We start from the raw sequence: 20,269 nt of genomic DNA, 5'->3' as shown, positions 1-20,269 counted from the left end.
TTTGTGTCCGATGTTTTATACCAATACCAAAAACGATGTAGGTGTTACACTTAAACAATAAGATTCCATCTGTTAATATTTTTTTCTTCATTAGTTAACATGAAATAGCAATGAAAAATACTTTTACAGCATTTATTACTCGTGCATTATTAAAATCAAAAGTTGTATCCGTTAATATTATTTTAATGGACCTGGCTAGCATGAACTAACAATGAACAGTTGTGTTAACCAACGTTAACAGAGAGTAATAATTATTGTAACAAATGTTAGGATTACACATGCAAACCAATGGGATCTTATTGTAAAAGTGTTACTCAATTTATATTATGAAATTCTGAAATTAACCAGAAAACTTGACACCTTTTGCCAGTCAAAACGATCTTTAAAATTGTTACTCCATGAGTATCCAATTAATCTCTTTTTCATAAAACAATTTTATTTAAGTGCTGCAAACATTTTCTTGCACATTGTGATCAAACTGAATTACAAAATGTCATCAAACTTTAATTAAAAATGTTAAATACAGCTGTGTGGTTGAACTCATTTTTTATGAAAACTAAATAACACTTTATAGTATAAAAATCTACAAGAATGCAATGTTACATACAATGTAAGTGAATGACACTTTTGTCCTCTGCAGTAGCAGGATTCTCTATGGTAACTTCTTCCATTCATACTGTTAGGTTTATAGTTATTTACACAGTTTCTGTCCTTCTTCATTTCAGCTTTTTACATGGTTGACAGGTCCTGTAGTGTACAATTCATCTTGGCTGTCAGAATCAGTAACACACGTCTCATCCGTAGCATGGCTGCTGTTGACAGGCTCAGAGGAGATGAATGACAGTAACTGAGGCTGTGTTACTGCTTCATGAAGATGAGATGAGGAACAGCCAGTCTCAGGGAGAAAATGTGCATGAAACAAGGTTTCTATCTGTACCAGGAACGTCTCCGTGTCAACCTCTGAGACCTGCTCCAAAGTCTTCTGGATTGATCTCAGCATCTGTGGACGGACAAAAATAATTTAATTTTATTTAGCAAAACTCATTCAACTGACATGTCAAATAAGTTCATTTAAATATTTATTGACATATGCACTGTGAACCATTAATATTAGTATTACATGTTTGCAGAAATCTTCTTTGCTTGCTACTAAGTACCTCAAACAAAACTCTGAATATCTTTGAAAGTGATCTAGTGTACTCAGAAGTGCTTCTGACAGCAGCGAGGGAACTTGTATATATGACCTTGTTGCCAGTAGTCAAGATATCAGATTAGCAAGTTTGTCCAAAAATCTCATGTGCAATTTTCATGTGTAATATGCACTCATAGATATGAGATATATTACCTTTTCCAGGCAAGTCAGAGAAGAATCTCTGCGGAAAAGCCTGTCCATTGGAACACTCCTGAAAGAAGAATGAGATGTGTATATGAATATATATTTATTAAACAAAAACAATTTTAGAAACATAGCACATTCAAATACTCTGAATATAAAAAAAATATTCTTGCTTCCCTCTTCCAGCCAAAGACAAGGTTTCCCTCATAAAACACGCAGCTCACCCATGACACAGCCTGTACTTGAACACAACCCATTCTGCTCTTCTCATCACTTCAGACCAATCAGGAAGCTCAGATGAGTACTGGATGTTAAACCGGTATGGAAACCCTAAAATACAAACAACACAATTGCTCGCACAGCACGGACCGATTCAAATTCAGCTGGAGCTGTTGCTGGGCTTATTTTATTATTTACACCATGGTTAATTTATTCTTTAACGGCAGCCATGACTCTAGTGCTTACCACAAAGACCATGAAACATTTACAGAACACAGATAACCTACAGTAGTGTATTAAAGCTGCTGTGAGTGACATACTCAGAGATCCAGAGGGTCCGCTCTCCTCCTCTACCAGCAGACAGGTGGTCTGAGACAGGGGCGAGGGGTTACTGGGGTTATACGGGCTGACAATCACCCCGATAAATGGAGCGCCTCCTCGAGAGAAATAACTCTGAAATAAAAACAGACATAGAGAATGTGAAATGTTCACAAAGACACCACATCCTAGTCATGCTACAACGCAATACAAAGATCTGTTACCTGGTATTTGGCCTGAGTGTCAATATCTCTGAGGGAGGGGTTGGGGTCAAAGGCTGGATGAGAGTGGTACCAACCCACCACACTGTGACCTTTGACCCCGAGCAGCTCAGAGGCCTGAGTCTGAGAGACGGGGTCCATCTCGCACTGCAGACCTGTGCTCAGGCTGTTACATGGTTCTGCTGCACAGATCTACACAAACATCATGTATTTATTACAGCGTGCTTAAACATAAGATGAATCACTTGTTGTATTCCTCATTTGTAAGTCGCTCTGGATAAAAGCATCTGCTAAATGAATAAATGTAAATGTAACTGATTGAAATAAACAGTTGATTATGATTATGAGTCCACGAATTCACTGACCTTTAACACCTTCTCTTCTTCTTCATATGTTCCTCCTAGAAGGCCAATCACCTCTCCCATAGACACATGAGCATGCTGGGTAAGGATTTGATTATTAGTACAACATAATACAACACTGAGGAATGAATAAGAGAGCAAAAACGAAAAAAAGATGAGATTAATGAAATCTGGAAACCAACTTACTATGTCCATGACAACAAGAGCCTCGGCACAAACTATCACTCTGTATGGTTCCTGAGAAGACACAAACAAAATATGTTCCTTCATTTCTATACAACAAAATGAACTACCGTACAGTCTTATTTTACTATCACTGAGATCCTATCATGGTTTTTATTTTTCATTTTAAATTTAATTCAAGATTGAGAAGTTAATACATTTTAATAATTTAAAAATAACTGTCTATACTGTTTTATTCATTTTTATTTCAGCTTTAATTTGAGTTATTTTAGTACATCAAGTTAAGCTAAAAGAAATTGAAAATGTTTCCTTGGCAAATAACTGAAATAAAAGAAGTTAAAAATAACAATGTTGTGTTTTATTTCAGCTAACATATATTTCAAGTAACAAAAAAGCTCTTTTATGAGTTTTAGTTTACTATAATAACCCTATGCATGAAAAGACTGAACAGAGATATGATCAAATGTAATGATTACCTGTTTTTCCTCTCCAAAAGCTTTGCAGGGAATGAGCTGGAATGGATCAAAAGAGCTGCAGAGGACAAAGACATGAAATAAATCCAGATTTAATGTTTACTCTTTATCTGATTATTATAGTTGTTAACAAAAGCCCATAAACAAGATCACTAAACAAACTATTAGCTATTCAGTTTTGTAAGGGAGCGTGTGTTTACCCTCTTTGTTTGGGTAGTTTAGACGGTTTTGGTCCTTTCTTCTTCATCTCCTCTCTTCTGATGGCCAGCTCCTCTGCACTCAGATGCTGGATGACAAAAAAACACACATAATCAGGGCTCAATAATGAGGATGGAAAAAAAAAAATATATATATTTTCTTTCCAAAAAACATCATAAAAATAAATAAATAAATAAATAAATAAAAGATGACCAAAAAAGTTTCTAAAATGTTAATTGTATTTTTTTTTTCATATGAAAAGTATACTTCAAATCTAAGAAGAACTGCAGATTTTTATTTCTTTTACCTCATACGTCTGACCCTCCAGATCTTTAGCATCACACCAATTCCCCCACACGTCCCGAATGCGACGCTTCCTCGTGCGCTGCAAAAAATTAAATAAAAAAAATAACACACCAAAATATATTAGAGCAGAGGTTCTTAACTCCAACCCATCAGAACAAGCTAATCAATGTCTTCAGGATTTCTATAAAGTTCAAGGTAAGCGAGTTTGATCAGGGCTGGAGCTAAACTCTGCAGTAAAGTGGATATCGAGTGCCAGACTTCAGAACCCCTTTATTAGAAGGATAATGCACAGATAATGATGAGAACAGCAACGCTGAGCTGTAATTCTCTCTCACCATAGACTGCAGTCTCTGGGCAAGATGATACGCCTCCAGACTGTCTTTGCTTTCCTTTAGCCGAGAGCGATCAACCACCCGTGGGCGGTTATATATTGCCTGATCTACAGAGAAAGAAAGAGAGTTTAGGGAGAGAAAATGTACTCAAGAAAGCAGGACATAGAAAAAAAGAAAAGAGCAAACTGACTGAGCAATAAGCATTACCGCAGTTGAAGTTAATAGCTCCGATGAGCTCCAGATAGGTGTGTATCCGACCGATGCAGTTGACATCCCCACAATTCTTCAAGCCTGGACGCACTGATGTCTTGTTCAAGTACTTGGGTTTACTTCTCTCCCTGCACACACATCAGAAAAGTTCATTTTCCAGACTAGTTAGAGTAATTATGCTGAAAATTCAGCTTTGCATCACAGGAATAAATAACACTGTAGAAATAATGAAATTTACTACATATACTAAATAGGACCCATTATGCCATATTTCTTGATTTTGTTTTGGAGTCTACTAGAATAGGTTTTGATGCTTGAATGTTGAAAAAACACATTATTTTTCACATATTTGACGTTGTTGCAGCACCTCTCTTCCCAGTCTGTCAGTAACGCTCTGTTTAGTTCCTGTCCTATGAAGCCCCTCCTTCTGAAAAGCTCAATGGGCTCTGATTGGTCAGCTGGACCTGTGTGCTGTGATAGGTCAACCACTTTTGAGCATGTTCCGGAAATGTCACGCCCCTTCCTATAACTGCGAGTTTCAACACACTACTAAGCAACTCAACCAGGCCTCACCCCTTTATTTAGCTTATGCCTTGGGCGGGAATTATTTAAATGAGGAATATTGTTTGTTTCCAGAAGAAAACTCAAGACTACAATGGAGGCATTTCAGGGAGTTCAGAAAAAGTGCTTTACTGATATCTAGAATGACTCCCTTTGGAGTGACTTTGTGCTTTGTAACTTTGCAAACCTTTTCATGCTCAGACAGCAACATTACACACTAAAGAAAGTTGAACATTTTTAAATGTCCTCTTTAAAATAACTTGTATCTTTTTAAATTGTAATAGTATTTCATAATAGTCCTGTTTCAAACTAACAAATGCAGCCTTGGTAAGCATAAGAGACTTCTTTAAAGCACTTTAAAAAATCTTACCAACCCCAATTTTTTTTTTGTATAAAAAAACCCCATTACAAGGTTTCCTGAATTATGTGACATTTTTACCGTTTCATTGTCTTACAAAACTCAAATATTATATTCAGTAAGTTTAGCAGACAGATGATGCACACAAGAAAACGTTCCTCAGAAGCATAAAGAATAAAGTCTCACCACTGGTCCAGGATGAAATTGCGGATTTTTAGATATCTCTCAGGGGTTTTTGATGGACGCCCCTCAAAGAATTCTGGGATGGCTTGCCTCTCCTCTTCTGTGATTGTGTTCAAGTCCAAAATGACCTCCTGTTCAGGAGCTCTGAGTTCCTCCTCCTCTTCCTCCTCCTCCTGGTCTTCCTCCACCTCCTCCTCAGGACCTGATTCCATCTTATCTGGAGTAAAAGAATACATTACCCATAATTGTGCAAATGCTGATGGATTGCTATGGTTACAGAGATTAAATGAAAGCTAGTGATGCCAAGGTACCTGCTCTTTCAGTGCTCTCCTCCCCAGACAGGCTGTGTTTGCCTGGGCTGCCTGATTTAGAGATGAGGGCCCCACTTTCCTCATCTGGATCTGGATCAATCGCATTATGAGGGATGTCTGCATTTCCATTTGTATCTGGATCAATGTCTCCATCTGCGGCGTTGGATCCTGATTCAGAGAGAGGGTTTAAAAGTACGTCTGATGGGGGTGTCATTGGACTGAGTTGTTCTTGGTGGTCACAATCTGAGGAGCCTGAGGGCTCTGGCTTCTTTTCAGACTGAAACCCATCATCACTGAAGTCATCGGTGATGTCAACATCCTCATCATCAGAAAGTCGCTCGATGCGTACAGCATTGGTCAGGGCTGAGACGTGAGGCTGGATCGACGGGACCAACGTGGAAGAAGTCACATTAGAGGAGGGCAAATCGACAGGTGTGTCTGTTTTAGGCTGGAGGTGAAACACAAAGGATTATAAAATGCATGTGAAGTATGAACATGTTTTACATTTGATGAGGCTTGTTGAAAAACTAATGGTTTGCTATACTACCCTTCAAATGTTTGGTCAGTAAGAAATTAATGCTTTTTTCAGCAAGGATGCATTCATTTGATCAAAACTGACAGTTAAGACATTTATAATTGTACAAAAAAATATCACATTGGTTGGACTAATCCTATATACTGTATATGAATTCATTTAATAGCCCTAAACCCATCTGAACCAAAGACATCTGGCTAAAGTCATAATGTGGAATTAGGCTAAAGTCATACCTTATTTTTGAAGTACTGCCTAGCATAGCTCTTCACCTGTAAAACCGTTCTAGTGCCAATCAGTTTGGCGATCTTGGTCCATCTCTGGCCAAATTGAGCCTAGAAACAATAAAAACGATACCATTTATTTCCTTTTATAAGAGAGCATTTTTTCTTCTGTCTTTTCTGTATTTTATTACATCATATATGTTCAGAAAACAAGAAAACATACCAGTCCTTTCTCAAAGAGATCTTTCTCCTCTTCAGCCCAACGAGTTTGTGCTCCAGAACTTTTCACCAATGACCTACAAAGACATTCTGAATGAATGAATATATATAGCATGAGACTTCTTGCAAAAACATTAAAAGAAGTCCCTTATGCTCATCAAGCCTGCATTTATTTGTTCAAAAATAATGCAAAATATTATTACTACTTAAAATAATGGTTTTCTATTTTAATATACTTTAAAATATAATTTACTTCTGTGATGCAAAGCTGAATTTTCAGCATCATTACTCCAGTCTTAAGTGTCACATGATCCTTCAGAAATCATTCTAATATGCTGATTTATTATCAATGTTGGAAACAGTTGTGCTGCTTAATATGTTTTTTATAACCTGTGATACTTTTTTCAGGATTTTTCGATGAATAAAAAGTAAAAAAAAAAAAAAAAAAAACTAACAACAGCATTTATTTAAAATAGAAATAATTTGAAAACAGAAATCATTCTAATACTCTAATATGGAGTCTCACTTTTTGACTTTAGTCTTCTCATTGGTCCATGCTACCTTTGGTGCTTTCTTACTGGCGAAATAATACCTTTCTTTATTAAGAAAACAACCACATGCTTTTAATAAATGATGACAACCAAACATGAAGAAAATTAGAATGAATCGTTGTGATGTTCAGAAGAGTGAAGGATACTGTTCCTCCAGGAGCATGCTCTCAATGGCCTCTCTGTTCTCATCGCTGATGGAGCTGTCCAGAGTCCACGGCTGAACACACACACAAAAAACAACACATCAAAACCATTTTCAGATTCTCTTCACATAGGTCCTGTTTACACCTGGCATTAAGATGCGTTTTGGTTGATCGGATCACAAGTAGACAAGGGAGACACATTCCTGTTTACACCTGGTGTTACAATCTCGTCTCTTATGTCCACTTTGCATGGGTAAATGTATAGGCTTTTTTTTAAATCTTTCGATCTAATGAACGATACAAGCTTGTGCAATTTACATATGAACGCGCACGGAGACGACGGAAAAACATACAGAGAACATCAGCTTTTGTTTCTGCTCTGAAAGCCGAAAGATCACGGCGAATGCTGTGAGTGTGTGTTAGAAATCAGGAATGGTGAGAGAACTTTGTGCTTGCTTGGTACGTTTTTCATCTTCAAACCAAACTTGGGTCTTCAGACGACAAAGTTTAACCCTCTGAGGTCTGAGCTGTTTTCTGGGCCCTGGAGGTGTTCTGACATGCTCTGACATTTGTGGTTATTTCTGTTACTTGTGACATTTTCATGGCTAAAGTCTAATTACACTGTATTCAGCACAAACTCTGCTACAATAATATATCAGCAGCATGTATGTAAAAGTTTGTAGTTTTGAGATAATGACATTTATGCGTGGTTTGTGAAAATACAAAAATAAATTCTCACTGAAATAAGGTCATGAAACCCATACTGATTATTTCTTCACAAGACTTTTGAAAATTGTATCACGTAGCCTAGAATATTTGCTCTAAAACTATGTGAGAATCACCCTGACTGCTCATTCAGAGAAGACAATATATTGATTTAAAAATTTTACGACGTGTTTTGTGTTAGAAAGCAATATGCGAAGGGGCGGATCACCTCATTAATATGAAAGCTTTCCACACCTGAGAAAGACAAAGAACCTCCCTAATGGCCCTATTAGGAGCTTATCAGGGCCCATCATTCTGACCAACCTTGCACAAAGAATGAGGAGATTTAAAAAAGAATGGCTTTTAAAATTGTTTGGATTTATTTACAACACAACATAATCTAAAGATACACAACAAAAAAGCACTTATTGAAGAAAGAGACCTTTGTGCCATTCCTAAAAACATTGTACATACCTTTCATTTTCTAAGGTGTTTGATTTTCACTTTACCATGTTCATGTACAGAGACATGTACTGTGAATGTTGAAGTCAGCAGGACTCAGTGGCATCTGGGCCCTGAAAAAAAAAAAGTGAACATACTGTTCTCTTACGAGAGGTTCTCTCGTATTGCGTAAGTAGCTTACGCATCGGGAAAGTCTTCTTTCTTCGAGATCTGAAGCCAAAAAATTATCCTTAATTTTGTATTCATTGTCAACGCAGTGCAGCAGCCGACAGACCTAGGCAGGCTAAATAAGCGTGCTCATTGGCTGCTCGGCTGCAACTGCTTAAGCCTATCGGTGAGCGCTCTGAACGCGGCAACCAATGAGGGCGCTTCGCGCCCTCCACACCCTTCTAACCGTCAGAATGGGCGTGGCCAGCGTGTATATATTCAGCGCTCACAGGCTAAAATTCTGATTTTCTTGTCTTCAGCGACGCTCTTCGCATCGCTGGATCTTGAGAGCCGCCGCCGTTGAAACCAGCGACCAGCAAGCTTAGGACAGCGCCTGAGGAAGCCGGCCGTCTTCGCCGCCTTCAGCCATCCGTGCCTGCTACGCTATCCGGCGACATATCCTTTACATTATTACTGTTTCTGTGTGTACTCTAAAAGAGCACGAGGCGTTTTTGTAAAAACGCCTCGTTTTTGCGGCTCGTGCCGCGCCCCGCTCAGCAACGGAGACCGCCACCTCTCTGTGCTCTCCGACTGGGCCGCGGGCACGCCGCCACCGCACTCTCCGAGTGCGAAGAGCTTTCAATGTCGACCCTGCGGGCTCGACTTGAAGCTTTCGACCAAGCTGTCGCTCCGCCTGTCCCTGCCGGGCCGCGCAATAAGAAGCGCCGCTCGCAGCGACCACCGGAGACTGTTGTGACTGAGGAGCTCGCCGGAACCTCTCCCTCGAGCTCTCTCTCGCCCTCTCCCTCCCGGCCGCTCAACCGCCGGCTCTGCCCGCGCCGCCGCCGCGTCAGGAGATGAGGTGAATGTGATAGATACCCGTACTCTCCCTCTGTTCGAGCCGTGCAATACGCCGCTCACAAGGGATGGCAGAAGCGGACGGTCTCGGAGCGAGTTTCCTCTCCCTCTGTTCGAGCCGCGCAAACTGAGCCGCTCACGAGGGATGGCAGAAGCGGACGGTCTCGGAGCGAGTTTCCTCTCCCTCTGTTCGAGCCGTGCAATACGCCGCTCACGAGGGATGGCAGGAGCGGACGGTCTCGGAGCGAGTTTCCTCTCCCTCTGTTCGAGCCGCGCAAACTGCGCCGCTCACAAGGGATGGCAGAAGCGGACGGTCCCGGAGCGAGTTTCCTCTCCCTCTGTTCGAGCCGCGCAAACTGCGCCGCTCACAAGGGATGGCAGGAGCGGACGGTCTGAGCTCTCTTTACGTTACAAGAAAGCTACTCCGTCCTCGCGCGTCACTGGTGAAAGGGGAACAGAGTGTTTTCGTCCCGCCGTGGCCTGGACTATAACCTCCATTCTCACACATTTCTCAGTCCCCTCTTAAGTTCAGGCGACTGGAATTGTTACTATTGCAGTATACGAGCCTGTTATAAATACACGCTCGCCTGCAAGCAAACGCTGTCACAAGACATGATGACGCTAACCGCGTACTAATGTATTCTCCCCTGTGGCTCAGTGGCGGAATCCTAGACTGTCAAGCTAGAGACCCGGGTTCGGTCCCCGCTCTCGCGGCAGTTAAAGTTTATGCTGTTCGCTTCTCCGAGCTCGCGGCCAGTTTTTCTTACATACAGAAAACAAGCCCGCTCTCTCCCTCGTTGGGCCGTGCAGATTGCGCCGTTCAAGGGATGACAAAGCGGACGGTCACGAGCAGCGTTCAGCGTGCGCGCCTCACTCACCGGCGAAAAGAGAAGAGAGTGTGTTAGTCTCGCTACGGCTGGACAACCGCCAATCCTCACACATTTCTCAGTCCCCTCTTAAGTTCAGGCGACTGGAAATATTACTATTGCAGTAAACGAGCCTGTTTTAAACACACGCTCGCCTGCAAACGAACGCCGACGCGACACAAGAGGTCGCTTTTTATATGCTCGCGCTAACTGAAAGCCTATGTGATTCCCCTGTGGCTCAGTGGCAGAATCATACGCTTTCATGCGAGAGACCCGCGTTCGATCCCAGCTCTCGGGGAAAATAAAATTTATGCTGCTTGCTTCTCCGAGCTCGCGGCCAGTCTTTCTTACTTACAGAAAGCGAACCCGCCCCTCGCACCACACCTTCTCAGGGTGCTCGAGTATTTTTTGAGCGTCTAAACACGAGAGAAGAAAAGACGGTTAAATCCCGCAGCCCTGCGGCTGGACCACCGTCGAAGCTTAACGCTCTGTCAGTCCCCGTTGCCACGGCTACTGCAGCTGTTTACCCCGCAGTCAACGAGCCGGTATCTACTCGCTCGCCTGCGCGCATCCGCCGTTCTCACGGCAACCCAGAAAATGTCAAAAGAGCATAATGTCTGGTTGCACGGCTGACGCCGTATGTGTTTCTAGTACAGTGAATGTGCCCACGTTCTGTGCTCACCCCTGTACACAAGCACTATACATCCCGTGTCTCTCACAGAGCCCACTCTCATGAAGCAGGCAAAAGCCGCTTTAGTGTTAAAAGTAGGTCACGTGTCCACTTCTCCGTGCCCACACCTACTCACTGCCCGCTCTGTCACACGGCCTTGCACGACCGGTCATGTTTTAAATGTGAGTCCTGTGCCCGCCCTCGAGCGCTCACACATACATTTTCGCGCCTCACACTATATGTTCCCCGTCCAAAGCCACCGGGACACTGTGTGTAAAACGGCCAGCTATCGCTACGTGCGATCCGCCGTATCTAACCACCAAGAGCGCGCGCGCCGCGCCCGCCCCTGAATGTAACTCCTGTGCCCGCCCTCGAGCGCTCACACATACTAACGAACATTTTCGCCCCGACGCCGCCATCGCGCGTCGCGCCTCACACTTTATGTTCCCCGTCTAAAGCCACCGGGACACTGTGTGTAAAACGGCCAGCTATCGCTGCGTGCGATCTGCCGTATCTAAGCACCAAGAGCGCGCGCGCCGCGCCCGCCCCTCCGTTTCGAGCTCTCGAGCCCGCGATGCGCGGCGATCGGAGCCCGGAGGCCATTCTGCCCCTGGCTGCACACGCAAAAGCGTGGGAAACTATTCCAGGCGCATCAGAACGGGTGCTAAGCACAGTAAAACAGGGCTATACTCTGCAGTTCGCTCGCCGCCCTCCGCGCTTTCAAGCGCGTATCGAGACCAGAGTGAATGGGGAAGTAGCACATCTACTTCGAGCAGAAATACACTTCTGTGCAAAAGGGCTATGGAACCGGTTTCCCCTTCCATGAGCGAGTCGGGCTTTTACAGCCGTTATTTCCTCGTTCCCAAGAAGGACGGAGCACTCAGACCAATTTTGGATCTGAGACGTTTGAACGAGGCTCTTATGAGAAGACCGTTAAAAATGCTCACAACCAGACAAATTCTCGCGCAAATTCGCCCGAGGGACTGGTTTATATCTCTCGATCTAAAAGACGCGTGCTTTTCAGATCCTGATAATACCCCGTCACAGGCCATTCTTGAGATTCGCCTTCGACGGTCAGGTATATCAGTACACGGCCTGCCTGTCTACACAGCGCGCGCGCTGCATTCGACGCCTGGCCGCGTCTCTCCGGCCGGGCAGCACCGTACCTCTCAAAACATTTCAGAGGCTACTGGGTTGTATGGCCTCAGCCGCAGCAGTGCTTCGGCTGGGTCTTTTACGAATGCGCCCGCTACAATGCTGGCTGAATGCCCGAGTGCCTCACAGAGCATGGGCTTCCGGCGGTATTCGCATCAGAGTGACTCAGAGCTGCGTTTCAGCTCAGAAGCCCTGGTTAGCGGCCGACTGGTACCAGCGGGGAGTGACAATGGGAGCTATCTCACACCGCAAAATTATCTCGACGGACGCTTCCACCTCAGGCTGGGGCGCTCTGTTCGAGGGCAAACCGGCTTTTGGCCTATGGTCAGACCGGGAAAAATGCCTCCACATAAACTGTTTGGAGATGATAGCGGTCGAGAACGCGCTCAGGCGCTTCCTCCCATTCATACGGGATCACCATGTGCTAGTCCGCTCGGACAACATGTCCGTGGTATCCTATGTGAACCGACAGGGCGGTGTCAGATCCAGGAATCTGTGCAGGCTGACAGAACGCCTTCTCGTGTGGGCTTACCGCTCGCTGCGCTCGCTGAAAGCCGCGCACGTACCGGGCCACCTGAATGTCGGTCCAGACAGACTGTCCAGGGACAACATTCCCCCGGGAGAATGGTCTCTGCACCTCCAGACAGTCCAGTTTCTCTGGCGCCTATTCGGCAGAGCGGAAATCGACCTCTTTGCGTCGAAAGATAATGCTCAATGCCTGAAGTTTTATTTGAAGAGCGAAGACGCGCTGTCCCAGACATGGCCCAGCCTCCCGCTGTATGCTTTTCCTCCGATCTCCCTGTTGCCACAGGTCATTTAGAGGATCAGAGAAACGCACCACTCAGTGCTGCTTATAGCCCCGCGATGGGAAAACCAAACTTGGTACCCAGAGCTAGTGAGGCTGTCGCACTCACCCCCGTGGCCGATCCCGGTGAGAAAGGATCCTCTCCCAAGCCGCTGGATCGATCTGGCATCCCCATCCAGAGCGCTGGTCGCTGCATGCATGGGTGATCAACGGATACCCGTTGACCTGTCAGAAGGGGTCGTGAACACGATCACACAGTCGAGAGCCCCCTCCACGAGACGGCTCTATGCGTCTAAATGGTCGGTGTTTTCTAAATGGTGCGCTACTCAAAACCTGGATCCGCGCGCATGCGGGGTCCCGCGGGTGCTCTCCTTCTTACAAGAGCTGTTGGAAAAGGGCAGATCCCCTTCCACGCTCAAAGTATATGTGGCCGCTATTACAGCGTTCGCTGAGACGACGCGCGGCCGGGCAATGGGAAGGAATGAGCTCATTATCCGCTTCCTCAGAGGAGCTAGACGGATGAATCCCCCGCGGCCCCCCTCGGTTCCCTCGTGGGATCTGTCCTTGGTCCTGGCGGCCCTAAAGGCTTTTCCCTTTGAACCGCTTGAATCCGCGGATCTAAAGTATCTGTCGCTTAAAACCGTTTTTCTGATAGCTCTGTCTTCAGTCAAACGAGTGGGTGATTTGCACGCGCTATCTGTTAGCCCTGCATGTCTCGAGTTCGGGCCGAATGACTCGAAAGTCATTCTCAGACCGAGGCACGGTTACATCCCCAAAGCGATTGGAACCCTGTTTAGGGCACAAGTTATTTCCCTCTCGGCTCTGCCAGCATCCGATAGTGGGGACAGTGATAACCTCCTATGCCCTGTCCGGGCGCTGAGAGTTTACATCACGCGCTCCGCCGCTTTCAGGCGTTCAAAGCAGCTCTTTGTTTCCTTCGGCGGACGCACCAAAGGTCTTGCCGCCTCGAAGCAGAGCTTGTCCAGGTGGATAGTGGACGCGATAGCAGCAGCTTATGCCTCCAAACACCTGCAGTGCCCTCTGGGCATCAGAGCCCATTCCACTAGAGGCATGGCCTCGTCGTGGGCCTGGTCCAGCGGAATTTCTATCCACGACATTTGTATGGCGGCGAGCTGGGCCTCCCCGTCAACATTCGTGAGGTTTTATAACCTGGAAGTTCCTGCCCTACAGGCAAAAATATTGTCAGTATAAGTGACATGTATGCTCTGCCCAGCTCCCGTGTGCAGACTACGTTCATATGCTGGCGCTATTCTGGTAACTACTCAGGGTGAAGTGTTTGACTCAGACCGGCTGATCCGTTCTGTTTCCTATTTCCCGTTACGCGCTGTTATCGGTGCTGGCCCGCGCTGCTGGCCGCCCGCATTATTCTCTGCCGCGTGGGAATTTTTCTCTTCATGTGAGACCGACTATGTCGTTTTCTCCTACCCTTATGAGTGCTTATGTGCTGTATGGGCTCGCTCCGCCGGCCCTACTGTTTGTACTGTTATGTTTATAGACCGGCCGCGCCGCTCTATTTCATATGCTGCATGAAGTGCATGTACTGCGCTGGCCCGTCTCTCCGACCGGCCACATTTCCCAGCAGAGTGTTTTCCCCGGTTCCCCTGGGATTCATGGGCTGGATGCTCGGCGCACACGGCGTTGACAAAGGGTTCCCGATGCGTAAGCTACTTACGCAATACGAGAGAACCTCTCGTAAGAGAACGTACTCGGTTACTAATGTAACCTCGGTTCTCTCTAGAAGAGGGAACGAGTATTGCGTAACCTGCCGTGTCGCGCCACGAGCTTTTGCGCTTCAGACTGCGAAAACCAGAATTTTAGCCTGTGAGCGCTGAATATATACACGCTGGCCACGCCCATTCTGACGGTTAGAAGGGTGTGGAGGGCGCGAAGCGCCCTCATTGGTTGCCGCGTTCAGAGCGCTCACCGATAGGCTTAAGCAGTTGCAGCCGAGCAGCCAATGAGCACGCTTATTTAGCCTGCCTAGGTCTGTCGGCTGCTGCACTGCGTTGACAATGAATACAAAATTAAGGATAATTTTTTGGCTTCAGATCTCGAAGAAAGAAGACTTTCCCGATGCGTAAGCTACTTACGCAATACTCGTTCCCTCTTCTAGAGAGAACCGAGGTTACATTAGTAACCGAGTACGATATCAAGAGAAAGGCCTGCACGATTTTGGGAATACATTTTAGATTTTTCTTGTTAAAATTGCTTTTTAAAATTCACAGAATACACACACACACTCACACAAATGTTTCCAACAATATATAATGAACACCAGGTTTGCTGTGCCTTGTAGGTATAGGCTATGCGCAGTGCTGCATAAAATAATAACAATATAGCAGCCTATATATATTTTCAAAAAGATTTCAGTAACAACTAAGCTAGAGAAAAATATATTGATTATCATGTTACTTCAAATGTTTCCATTCGTTATGATGATATGAAATGAGATAATAGTAAAAACATGAAGCCGTTTGGAGCGTTTTGCTTTTCCAAAATATGATACATTCAAACGCGATCGCGATCAAAAATATGATACATTAAAACGCGATCGCGATCAAAAATATGATACATTAAAGCGCGATTGCGATCAAATATAAAACATTATGGTTAGGCCTACCATATACATAGCCTATCTACGTTTGAGCAGATATCCACAAACACAGTAACAGTAAACACGGGTCTAAATATTATAATATTCACCATATATCTAGCAACAGTTCAACTGCAATGTGAAATTTATGCAACAATAGCAAACTAATATGTAAGAATTTCTTACCTTATCTTTCTTGTCTTCAAATATCGTTCTTCTTCTTCTGATGTAAATCCAATGTAAGCTCAGGCACGTCTTTCAAACTCGACGAAAAGTGAAGTGAAGTGTTTTGTTGTTGAGGTAATGAGGGTGATCGCGTTCCATGTGGAGATTTGCATGTGAATATATTTTGCGCGAGTGGGCGTGGCCGAATTAAAAATAATTAGGAAGCGTTTGAGAAGCTGGAAATCTTGTTGGTTTTATACAAATTACTTAAACAGAGAATATTTGTTTTCGTTTTGAATCCGATCATTTAAAAGTACACACTTAAATGTTTATAAAGGTGTATGGCTCATAAATGTGTAACAAGTATTCGCTGAGTTTTGTTTCAGTTTATAGACGTGCTCAAGAAAAAAAAGTTCACCGCGACGGAGAGGCAGAACGCACACACTGTTTATTTTCTTTATTTTACAAAAGCACAATGTTTTGATTTGATTGGAAGTGGACACATACAAAAGTAGAAATACCACAGATTCTTTTTTTATATTTATTTTTTCTGTATGACCATAAATGACGGAGAAATTTAAGTTTAAAGTGCTACAATGTGGAGAAAATCCAGCAAAACGCGCCGGCGCGTTTGTCGACCTCAGAGGGTTAAATCCCATCTGGCTAGTGCGCTTCCCATAACATTTCCTTATAAGGGAGGTAGGCAGAGAGTAGGCGGTCTCTTGTGGTGATCGGATTGACGAAAACACTTACTAGGTGTAAACGGCCATAAAGAGTGAAAAAAAAGTTTTCAATTTGGGGTGTTACTTTACCAGTACACTGCTGTTTGTCTTCCATGCAGACTGCAAGTATTGATCCTGGAGAACCTCAGCACTGCTCAGGTCACTGTAAAGAGCATGCAAATAATAAAAGATGTTAATGCTGTAATAAACAGTAATTATTTTAAAGGAACACTCCACCGTTTTTTGAAATAGGGCTTATTCACCTTCTTTCCTACATTTAGATAGGTGGGCAAATGCATTTTTGTCTCAGTGCATGCATTGTTTAAGTTTGACAGGGTCGGCGCTAGCTTAGCTTAGCATAATGAATGGAATCCTTTGTTGCCAGCTAGCATGTCCTGAGTAAAAGTGATATAAAAAATTAAAAAAACCCACCTAATTACTTCTTGTGGCCTGCGTATTCACAACAAGTACAAATAGCGATGCAGATTAACACTAGGCGATTTCCTATGCAGATATTGACTTGGGACTATATTAGGGGGAAGCACAGGCGAAGCACTGCTACTTGGGCGCAGAGATATCACGTCAATATCTGCCAAGGAAATCGCCTAGTGTTAATCTGCATCACTATTTGTACTTGTTGTGAATACGCAGGCCACAAGAAGTAATTAGGTGGGTTTTTTTATTTTTTATATTACTTTTACTTGCTAGCTTTTTAGGACATGCTAGCTGGCAACAAAGGATTCCATTCATTATGCTAAGCTAAGCTAGCGCCGACCCTGTCAAACTAAAACAATGCATGCACTGAGACAAAAATGCATTTGCCCACCTATCTAAATGTAGGAAAGAAAGTGAATAAGCCCTATTTCAAAAAACGGTGGAGTGTTCCTTTAAAGAACAAACAAGAACTCATTCCTTTAATGACTCCTTCAAAGTCTTTTCACAAGGGGGAAAAGAAATATCTGGAGGATCACTTGAAGACGATACACTCTGACCCAAGACGGCACAAATAAATCTCAGTTCCACCAGACACCCCACCAATCAATTCTCCAGAACATCAAATGGATATTATTCACCCTCCAGCTTGGAAAGAGGTGGAAAGCTTAATCTATATCGCAAGATCAACATCAGCCCCAGGGCCAAATGGAGTCCCATACAAGGTGTACAAGAATGCACCGGATGTCCTGAGGTTTCTCTGGAGGCTCATGAGGATAGTGGAAGGAGAAGATTATACCCAAAGTGTGGCGTAGGGAAGGAGGGGTTCCAATCCCGAAGGATAAGGACTCAGAGATCAGTCAGTTTCAACCAATATCCCTGCTAAATGTAGAGGGTAGTCTTTTTCACAATCATGGAGCTGATGGAGGTGTTCCTGCCAGGAACGCCAGGTATCATCATTGAGCCCCTGAAGATGTCGGTGGCTCATCAACGAAACATCAGAGAAAGAGGGTGCCCACCTGATGACCCCTGTCTCTCATAACTCCAATCTGGTCTGGTCCTGTGTTTTAAAACACTTAAAATCGCCTTCTATGGAGTACGGCATTAGGGTTTAAAAGCAAAAATGTGTGACATTTGAGGTTAAACTTGTCATTATTTTTACATATGTAATTACTGTAGTGGATTTTTAGTCCGTTTCTGGCATGTGCAAATTCATGACAGAAGTTAAAAAAAAAGTATATAACTTTTCTCAGAGATAATTTTATCACGGTCATTTTATGTTAACACGCATATACATGTTGTGGTGATATTATTGAAACTGAAGCTTAACGTTTATTCAATGCAAAGTATTGCCCCACAGACTTCCATTATAAGTGTATTACTGTACATGTGATACGTGTTTGCTTTTACAAACTGAGGGAAGAGTTTAAATTAGTTTCTTTAATAATCTCTAGCTTTTTTTATTGAAACTTGTAAAACATTGTATTGATTCATTCCTGTAAGATGTGTCAAACACACTGATATGCCATTCCAGTTAACTTACCGCTGAATAGATCGTGCAAGTACATACTAAACCAATAGTATATTTTGTTAGCAGGCAATTAAAGCTCAACACCTAAATTAAACTCGTTTCCTTGCTCATGTTAAAATAGAGTAACTGTGTTCACATAAATAGATGAGCTCACATTCACCCTGTCTGTCGCTTTTCAATCATAAGTCTCAATTCTGCTCATCCATGAACACAAATATATCAAAGCCAGGACTCCATAACATTTCCCAGACGACGGGGTAAGACAGAATAAACTCCTACCCGACTCTTTCATCACATTCATCTCCCTCGATGTCAACAACATCCAGCTCGTCTGCCATATTTGTTGCGGATGTGAGTGTGTGAGAGAGGAGACAGCGCCAGAGGAGGATGTTTGTCACAGCGCCACTTACTGGTAGGATGAAGCTACTGCTGCGTGTTTTACTGTTTCGAAATCGCCCCTAAATGGCTCTTATAGTTACACCATAGTGAATATATTAATTCAATAAACATATGGGGATGGGGCAATAAACATAACATTCCTCAAGAGCAATTTTTGAAGGGGACACCAATAATACAGGCAAAATTGTACTTTCTATGTATATGTGTACACAGAGGAAAGCCTTACTATTATTAGTGTAGCATGGAGACCGTGCCATCATCCTTCTCAAAGTTTCTCTCTGGTTCATTGAAAAAAAGCTGACTAAATTGACCAAAATATTCTTCATTGGTGTGCGAAATTGACAAAAAAATGATCTCTATATTTTCATGGATTTTATCGATAACGATAATTAGACAATATTTTGCTGAGTGTGTTATTGTGCTGGTAACTTGGCATGTTTAGGACTACCGTGGACAGCCGACTCCTAAAGTTTTTGATATTTTTCATGTTCTGTGTGGCGGTCAGTTCACAGCAGTGACAGAAATCATTTTTCCAATAAGTTTCAATAGATTTTTACCTTCGTTGCCATTTTTACCTTTATAAATTTATTTTTAAAGCTAATTATATGCATGCATCATCATTTGTGTCAATTTCATACATTTAATTAAATTTACTTATAAAAATAAGACACAATAGTTCTCTTTCATCATCTCGTGTTCAAGATCCACCTATGGGAAGGGCATCCGTACCTGACCTCTGCAGAAGCATCCAATTGCACCAAGTCTGGCTAGACAGACAGAAGCGCGCAGCCAATGCCAGGTAAGGCCCCTCCCCCTTACCTAGGGCATATAACGGCAGCAAGCGCTGGTGGTATTCTCCAGTTGACATTCGCTTCTCGTGATCTCTGCACTGACACAGTTCGGTTGGATTACGCTGCTCACTTTCGTGTCTTTAGGAGGACATATAGCCTGATCAGCCTCCGCCAGACGTGACAGTCGTCTTTTCAGCCTTCTGCTGTGTTCTGCATTCGTAGCCGCCCGCGCTCTCGCCGTTTTTCACCTTCTCCTCCTTCCACGGCTGCCCGCCACGTTTTTTTCCTAGTTCTTCTCCGGTATGTCGCTGTCTAAACCTGCCGCTTCTCCGGGGAACAGCCTATCACGGCCGCGTGTGGTGCACTCATCGCCGCTAAGGACCTTCACCCGTTCTGCGTGGTCTGCTTGGGCCTTAAACACGCTCAAGAAGCCGTAAAATTGCAGTCATTGCCTTTTGCTGCCCAAGAAGCTTTTTCAACGCCATCTTAAGGTTGCAGCGACCCAGTGCTCCGAGCTCGGCCTTTCTGACTCGGATGGGGGACACGGTGACAACGACGCGCTACCGGGGGACTCCCGGGGCGCCTCCGCACTTATTTGGGCTGACCAGCCCAATCCTGCATTCCACGAAGAGGACATCTTCGCGGGCAACCTCACGCTCGTCGACGAACCGGCCGGTTCCGGCAATGAGGATGACGCGGCCCTTCTT

General features: G+C 43.9%; 1 protein-coding gene across 2 annotated transcripts; it reads right to left on the bottom strand.

Annotated features, from left to right (window-relative positions):
- Positions 1–365: 365 nt before the first annotated feature.
- Positions 366–18,731, bottom strand: mysm1 (Myb-like, SWIRM and MPN domains 1). 2 transcript variants are annotated; one of them, XM_081379202.1, is made up of 20 exons: positions 18,652–18,731; positions 16,500–16,572; positions 7,244–7,314; positions 7,073–7,138; positions 6,551–6,623; positions 6,340–6,438; positions 5,572–6,019; positions 5,264–5,477; positions 4,156–4,286; positions 3,952–4,055; positions 3,618–3,695; positions 3,313–3,398; positions 3,116–3,170; positions 2,643–2,693; positions 2,460–2,534; positions 2,098–2,286; positions 1,876–2,008; positions 1,561–1,666; positions 1,346–1,403; positions 366–1,000 (listed from the first exon to the last, which is right to left on the bottom strand). In XM_081379202.1, exons 1-20 carry the CDS (start codon positions 18,708–18,710, stop codon positions 722–724), a joined length of 2,448 nt encoding a protein of 815 aa, XP_081235328.1. In that variant the 5' UTR covers positions 18,711–18,731; the 3' UTR covers positions 366–721. The 2 variants fall into 2 exon arrangements, with proteins under 2 accessions (XP_081235328.1, XP_081235329.1); XM_081379203.1 differs by having other exon boundaries at positions 424–1,000; positions 18,527–18,725.
- Between the last annotated feature and the right edge of the window lie 1,538 nt (positions 18,732–20,269).

This window comes from Scardinius erythrophthalmus, assembly GCF_964197995.2.
Source record: "Scardinius erythrophthalmus genome assembly, chromosome: 11".
Taxonomy (NCBI): domain Eukaryota; kingdom Metazoa; phylum Chordata; class Actinopteri; order Cypriniformes; family Leuciscidae; genus Scardinius; species Scardinius erythrophthalmus.
This window is presented reverse-complemented; position numbering and strand designations above follow the sequence as displayed.